Raw genomic sequence first — 8032 nt, forward strand, 5'->3', positions numbered from 1 at the left:
CGCCCGGCCCCCATTGGCCGCGGGGGGAGGCGCCCGATGCATATTCATGAGGGGGCGGGGCGGGCGAGGGAGGGGGGCGCGGCGCCGCTCCCGGGGCGCTCCCGGCCGCCTCCGTGGCCTCCCGCCGCCCTGCCGCGGCCGCGCGGCGCCGGCCGGGATTGGCCGGGAGGGGCGGGGAGGGGGCGGGGATTGGCCGGGCCGGGCGGGGATTGGCTGGGGCGGGGCGCGCGCGCCATGGCGGGCCGGCGGGGCGCGCTGATCGTGCTGGAGGGGATGGACCGCGCCGGGAAGAGCACGCAGGGCCGGCGGCTGGTGGAGGCGCTGCGGGCAGCCGGACACCGCGCAGACCTCCTCCGCTTCCCGGGTACGGGGCCCGCCGCGCCCGCAGGGGACGGGGAGCGGGGAGGGAGGGAAGGTGGGGGGGGAAGCCCGTTAGGCCGGGCCGCGGAGCGCGGGCTGAGGGCTGGCGTGGCGGCCCGGGCCCTGCCGCCTCCCCCTCCCCGGCAGGGAGAGCAACTGCTCCCCGCCCGTGACAGACAGACAGACCCCTCCTGCCCGTGACAGACAGACAGACCCCTCCTGCCCGTGACAGGCAGACAGACCCCTTCCCGCCTGTGACAGACAGACAGACACCCTCCCGCCTGTGACAGACAGACAGACACCCTCCCGCCTGTGACAGACAGACAGACAGACCCCTCCCGCCCGTGACAGGCAGACAGACCCCCCTCCCGCCCGTGACGGACAGACAGACCCCCTCCCGCCCGTGACGGGCAGACAGACCCCCCTCCCGCCCGTGACGGACAGACAGACCCCCTCCCGCCCGTGACGGGCAGACAGACCCACTCCCGCCCGTGACGGGCAGAAGGACCCCCCCTCCCGCCCGTGACGGGCAGACGGACCCCCCTCCCGCCCGTGACGGACAGACAGACCCCCTCTCCCGCCCGTGACGGGCAGACGGACCCCCCCTCCCGCCCGTGACAGACAGACGGACCCCCCCTCCTGCCTGTGACAGGCAGACAGACCCCCTCAGACATGCCCACCACCCCCGGCAGGCAGGCAGACCGACCTTCAGACACACCAACCACCGACAGACAGACTGCCACCCTGGGGTAGACCAGCCACCTCCCACCCCTGGCAGACAGACAGACAGACAGACAGACCCTCAGACACACCAACCAACTCCTGCCTGTGCAGACAGACAGACAGGCAGACAGACAGACAGCCCCCCCCCCACGGTCAGACAGACCAACCACCTCCCACCCGTAAGAGACAGTCCTCAAACAGACCGACATCCCCCGGGACAGACGGACACGCCTCCGGCAAAGGGCGCTGGCTCCTTCTTGCCCTCTCTCCTACAGAGCGAACGACGGAGATCGGGCGGCTGATCAGCTCCTACCTGCTGGGGGAGAAGAACCTGGAGGACCACACGGTTCACCTGCTCTTCTCTGCCAACCGCTGGGAACACGTGTAAGGGTCGCGCGGCGCCGAACCCCCCCCGGGGCTGTAGCCTGCAGTGGGGGCAGTGGGGGCAGGGCCCTGACCCTGGTTAGCGAGGGGAGCGCAGCTGGAAGGGATGTTTCCAGGTCACTTGCAGCTTTGGGTTTAGAATCGTGGAGCCACAGGCTGCGTTAGGTTGGGAGGGACCTTCAGAGGCCACCCTGGTCCCAGCCTGCAGTGAGCAGGGAGATCTTCACTAGGTCAGGTCACCTGGAGCCCCATCCAGCCTGACCTTTAGTATCTCCAGGGATGCGGCCTCCACCACCTCTCTGGGCACCCTGTGCCAGGGATCTGCCAGCCTCAGAGTGAAGAGCTTCTGCCTCATGTCTCCTCTAACCCTGCCCTGCTCTAGTTTGAAACCATTGCCCCTTGTCCTGACGCTCCCTGCCCTCAGGAGCTGTTCTTCCCCAGCTTTCCTACAGGCACCTCTCAGGGACTGGAAGGTCACTATAAGGTCCCCCTGAGCCTTCTCTTCTCCAGGCTGAATAACCCCAACTCTCAGCCTGTCTCCATAGGAGAGCTGCTCCAGCCCTTGGGTCATTTCTGTGGCCTTCTCTGGACCTGCTCCAACAGGTCTGTGTCCTCCTTGTGCTGAGGACTCCAGAGCTGGACCCAGCACTGCAGGTGAGGTGTCCCCAGAGCAGAGCAGAGCAGAGGGGGACAATCCCCTCTCTCTATCTGCTGGCCACGCTCTTGGTGATGCAACCCAGGATGTGTTTGCCCTTCTGGGCTGCAGATGCACATTGGTGGCTCATGTCCAGCTTCTCACCCATGAGTCCCCCCAAGTCCTTTTCCTCAGGGCTGCTTTCCAGCCCATCATCTCCTGACCTGTATGGATAACGGGGGTTGACCCGACCCAGGGGCAGGACCCTGCACTTGGCATTGTTGAACCTCATGAGGTTCACCCAGGCTGACTTCCACAGCCTGTCCAGGTCCCTCTGGATTAACCCTTCCTAGCTCAAACCCCAGCATCTGCTTTTTAAGGTCATCAGGTGTGGTATTTCCCATCCCTGTGCTGTACTGGGTACCAGAGCTGAGGTTGTACCGGCCCAGGATGGGGATTCATTTTCCTTGCTGCATGAGGAGACCTGGCCTTGCACAGAAGTCCCTGTGAGCGATGGGGTGGGTTGGTCCTGGCCAAACGTCCCCCCTAACCATGGCCAGCCTGGGCTTTGGCCTCTGAGTCCTCAGGGGTGGAGCTGGGGAGCTGGCTGTGGCTGTTGTTTGTTGCCCAGAAATCTGCATTCCCAAACGTTTCCCCCGAAACCCAAACCCAGCAGAGCAGCGTTGCTGATGGCGCTGCGGTGGGGCTGGCAGAGCACAGGAAGGGGGTGAGCCAGCTGGGATGAGGAGTGTCAGTGTGAACACACAACCCCCTTTTTCTCTGGCTGAGGCTGAGCACCCCAACTCTGCCAGGGCAGAGTCCTGAGCTGTTCCTCTCTGGATGTAGCTCACCGGGGCTCTTCCCTGCGAGCCGCGGCGCTGCCGAGGGCCGTGCCCGGTGCTGGGGCACCATGAAGTTGGGCGCCTCAGGAGGAGGTTTGCTCAGTGGCTGTTAAAGGGGACAGTTCCAGCAGCCATTTCTCCACAGCCAGCATCACAGGCAGCCCCGGCGCCACTCACGATGGCTGCGTGTGGTGACACGCGTTAGCGGAGGGGAGCGCCGGCCCCGCCAGCCGCCTCGTAGGGGAACTGTGGTTCCTACCTCCATGTCACTGTAACCAGCTGTAACTGGTGTCTGTCTGTCTGTCTGTCTGTCCTCCCCTCTGGCTTTCAGACCGCTGATGAAAGAGAAGCTGCACCAAGGGGTGACGCTTGTGGTTGACAGATACGCCTTCTCTGGGGTGGCCTTCACGAGTGCCAAAGAGGTGAGTGAGACCTCCACCAGCTCCCCCCCCCCCCCCTCTGGATCTGTGGGAGCAGCTCCAGTCAGAAACCCCACACAGACATCGGGGTGCGTGGCCCAGGCTTCTCCTTGGGAGAAAGGAGGATTGAAAGGGAGGGATGGAGGTTTTGGCTGAGGTCAGCTTGCCCAGGTCCACCCCTTCCCTGGAATGAGCGGAGAAACTCCCTTCGTTAACCCTGTGTAAAGCTACACAGATCCCCTGGCTGTGGGGAAGCCACCTTGTTTGACTCTGGGGAAGGATTATGTGAGTTGATTTGGGAGCCTCCACGTTTGCTCTGCCTTGCTGGCCTGTCAGTTTGCAAAGAACTACAGGAGAGTGTCTGTTGGGACTGGTGGAAGTCACAAAGGCCAACCCCCCTCAGGGTCTGCCAAGGTTTGAGTATTTCCAGGGATGCAGATCCACAGCCCCTGGGGAGGTTGTCCTGGGAGATCAGCTGGCTCTCCTGGGCCTCCCTGCCCTACATGTGAGTTTCCTAGGACATCCTGCTCTCTCCTGAAGCCCGTGCAGGCGACTCCCTTTGCCTTGTTGGCTGCTCTCTGGATTTTAAACCCCCTCAGGCTCCCTGCAGCCACGGCTGCCCTCTACCTTCACATCTTCAACCAGGTTTTTCTCCTTCGTGAGTAACACCCCCAGCAGTGCCCCTTGTTGGTCACTGTGTCAGGAGTTTCTTTAGCATTCTCCAGAAGCCTTGGTGGTGGAGATGCCCTGTGAGTGCCTACATGCTCTCCTGCCCAGGCTTTTCTCCCCTTCCCAGAAGGATCGAGGGTCCTGATTCCTGCACCCCCATCTCCAGAGTCCCACGGTTGCTCCACACACGTGTAAGATCACCCAGTAGTATCAGTGGTGGAGGAGGACGAGCCTCTGTGGTATCTCCACAGCAGTGTGGATTCACCTGCCCTGATGGAAGTCTTCAGGTCTTGTCAGCAAGGTCCAAAAGCTGGAAAGCTTCATCTCTTGGACTGGGCTGAAATTCTTGGCTGGGCTGGGACAGCAACAGGCAGATGAGTGTGAAAGGGCCCGGGAAGATCCACACTAAGGCCACGTGGTGCCTGTGTTTGGGAGCAGCTCGCTTTTGGGCTGCTCACAGCAGTGCAGTGAGCATGAGAGGTGTGCAGCACCGAGCTGAATCTGCTCCCCACAATTCCCAGGGCTGAATTCCCACAGAGAAGCTCTCACATCTTTCCAGCTTGTAGGCTTGTGTTCTGTGGTCATTCCTTCCCCACCCCACCCGCCCCTCCAGCTGCTTTCCCTTCCTCACGTCCCTTTTTTCACCTTCAAACATGGTTGTCTTTGTTTGGGACAGAACTTCTGCCTGGACTGGTGCAAACAGCCAGACATTGGCCTCCCAAAGCCAGATCTGATCCTGTTCCTTCAGCTGAGCCCAGAGGAAGCAGCGGGACGAGGAGACTTTGGAAACGAACGCTATGAGAACAGCTCCTTCCAAGAGAGAGTTCTGCAGTCCTTCCAGCACCTGATGAAGGACAAGACGTTAAACTGGAAGGTGAGGAAAGCAAAGCAAGGTGAAGGTAATGCTTCACAGCCCAGTGCAGGGAACTGGGGTTCTGGAAAAGGATTTCTGTGTGCTGCCCAAACCTCAAGGGCCCAAATGTGCAGCAGTGGCCAGATGAGGACTTGGCTCCTGGAAAAGTTAGGCAGGAAACCATTTAATGACAGGAAAAATAGGCTGACAGAGACCACAGGTACCACAGCACAGAGACCCAGAAGAATTCATTTAACAGAAATAAGGATGCTGTCCTGAGAGACAGCATGGAGTTAGTGCGTAGTCTTTAAACCCTGGTGCTTCCCCAGAGAGTCCTGCAGGGGAACACATTTCTTCTGTTCCCTGTCTTACGTTATTTGCCTCCCATCCTTTGCCTGTGAAAGGGATTTTCCCCAAAAGCACCAGCAGTGCCTCTGTTTAAGGTGCTCCAGAGTGCACAACCATGGAACAGCTCAGATCTCGCAGCGCCAGTGACGAGGAGCTGGCGGGTCTCCCCGAACTGGGCGTGGAGATGCAGTGTCAGACACCTTAGAGGTGCAGTGCAGTGTTCCTCTCCCTGCCCCTCCACACCAGGGCCAGGGATCTGTTTGATTCGGGTGTGAAACGTGGGTAACTGGAGGATTCTGTGTGAGCACAGGTGGGGTGCTGGCTGGGCTGGACTGAAAAGGCTGTGGTTTAATCGTGAAGCCTGTTGTTTGTTGCACATCCCCCCCCAGGCAGCTCTTCCTCAGCAGCCTGGGTCGGGGTGCATAGGCTGCTCTCCTAAACCTGCCCCTCTGTGCATCTCCCTCAGCCCCAGGGTTTCTGGCCTTTAAACGCCAGGCTGAGCAAGGGCAGCATCTGCCACCTTCACAGACCTCAGCTTATGAAAAAAACCCCAAACCCCAACAAAGCTGAAACAGGAACATCAAGTGATGGATGTTTCGAGGTTCCTGCTCTCCAGGGCAGGGTTTATTTTGTGGAACCACTGAAGGATCCACACCCTGATGTTTCTGGGAGGCTTGGTACAGGATGAAACATACTCTCCTGCCTCTAGGTGTTGTGGGCAAACAACGGGCAGCTGCAGTTTCTTCTGTCTCCCCTCATCCAGCCCCACAGCTACTTCTTAAATGGCTGTTCTCAAAGGAAATAGGTCTCTCCAGTTCCACCCCAGAAATCCTACATGGGAGGTGCAATCCTCTCCATTCCCTGTGTGTAACCCGCTCCTTTCCCTGTGTGTAACCAGCCTTATTCCCTGTGTGTAACCAGCTCCATTCCCTGTGTGTAACCTGCTCCATTCCCTGTGTGTAACCAGCCTCATTCCCTGTGTGTAACCAGCTCCATTCCCTGTGTGTAACCCGCTCCTTTCCCTGTGTGTAACCAGCCTCATTCCCTGTGTGTAACCAGCTCCATTCCCTGTGTGTAACCTGCTCCATTCCCTGTGTGTAACGAGCTCCTTTCCCTGTGTGTAACCTGCTCCATTCCCTGTGTGTAACCTGCTCCATTCCCTGTGTGTAACCAGCTCCTTTCCCTGTGTGTAACGAGCTCCATTCCCTGTGTGTAACGAGCTCCATTCCCTGTGTGTAACGAGCTCCTTTCCCTGTGTGTAACGAGCTCCATTCCCTGTGTGTAACCAGCTCCTTTCCCTGCTCAGTAGTCACGGCCTGGAGTGAGGAGGGGAGTGGGTACAACGCTGGGGGGTGATTGTCCTCACTGGGTGTTCCTGTGGTTTGTTTCCTGGGACACAGATGATGGATGCTTCAAAGAGCATAGAGGACCTGCACAGGGAAATCAAGTCAGCAGCAGAGGAGGTGATGCAGGAGGTGCAGAACAAACCTCTGGGAGAACTCTGGAAATGAACCTCCAGGCAAGTTATTGGTTGAGACCAAAGGGAAAACTGACAGTTGGGCTTCCTCACTGGGGTGACTCCCTGCACCACCTGCCAGTAACCACAGCCTAGACCCGTGTGTGCCCCGGGGCCAGCGGTGCTGAGGTCCTTTCCCACTCCTCTAGTCCCTGCTGGGCTTTGTAACGGAGCAGGGGAGAAGCATGTTACAGACTCCTTCTGAAATCCTCCCTCCCCTGAGCAGGAGCTCCTGTTCTACCCCAGTCCTGTAGCACAGCTGTGGGTGTGGAGCCCCAAGCCCCCCCCCCCCCTATATCCAGCACCCACAGGCAGGCGTCAGCCTTCCTGGTTTGGGAGAGCTGCAGCGTGTCTGATTCTTCTGCCTCTCTACTAAACACACCCCCTGTGCTGGAACCAGTTTGTAGAGGACTTGCTAATAAATGGTTCTTTTAAACACTTTGCACTGGGCATTTTGTTTTTCCAGCATGGTTGGTCATTTGTCTCCCAGAAGGGTTTATGGGAGGGGAGGGTATCAGCTCAAGGGGGAGCTGTTTGCCAGAGCTGTGGAATGGAGGGAGGGATGAATTCAAGTCTGGTCCCCAGCTGTTCAAGGGGAATGATACAGAAACAACTGCTGCAAGCAGGCAGGAGCCTGAAATAGATGTATGGGCTCATGGCAAGGCTGGTTGTAGGGGCCAATGCTGCTTAAATTACTTCAGACTGGCTGAGATCAGAGGAAGAGTCACCTGTGGCTCCCATGCAGACCCCAGCAGGACTGAACCAGCCCAGCACAGGCTGTCAAACCACCTCAGCTGTCAGAGTTCTCTGTTACAACCAGCAAACTACAATATGGCACTGAGCTGAGTGGTGCAGCTGACACACCAGGACAGGATGTCATCCAGAAGGACCTGGACAAGCTGAAGTGGCCCCATGTGAACTTCATGAGGTTCAACAAGGCCAAGTGCAGGGTCCTGCCCCTGGGTCAGGGCAATCCTCATCATCAGTACAGGCTGGGGGATGACGTGACAGGGAGCAGCCCTGCAGAGAGGGGCTTGGGGTGATGGTGGGTGAGAAGCTCAACGTGAGCTGACAATGCCACTCGCAGCCCAGAAGCCAAGTAACATCCTGGGCTGCATGGAAAGGAGCATGGGCAACAGGTCTGGGGGGATTCTGCCCCTCTGCTGTGCTCTCATGAGACCCTACCTGGAGCACTGTGTTCAACTCTGGTATCCCCAACATAAGAAGGACATAGAACTGTTGGGATGGGTCCAGAGGAGGCCACAGAGGTGTTGAGAGGGCTGG

The 8032-nt window shown here is 59.0% G+C and overlaps 1 protein-coding gene across 1 annotated transcript; it reads left to right on the top strand.

Annotated features, from left to right (window-relative positions):
- Nucleotides 1–234: 234 nt before the first annotated feature.
- Nucleotides 235–7128, top strand: DTYMK (deoxythymidylate kinase; the record flags this gene model as incomplete). The annotated part of the gene is made up of 5 exons (XM_084267251.1): nt 235–364; nt 1359–1467; nt 3275–3365; nt 4708–4905; nt 6633–7128. 5 exons carry the CDS (start codon nt 235–237, stop codon nt 6741–6743), a joined length of 639 nt encoding a protein of 212 aa, XP_084123377.1. The 3' UTR covers nt 6744–7128.
- Nucleotides 7129–8032: the final 904 nt, after the last annotated feature.

Source organism: Gallinula chloropus, assembly GCF_964237585.1.
Source record: "Gallinula chloropus genome assembly, chromosome: 8".
NCBI lineage: Eukaryota > Metazoa > Chordata > Aves > Gruiformes > Rallidae > Gallinula > Gallinula chloropus.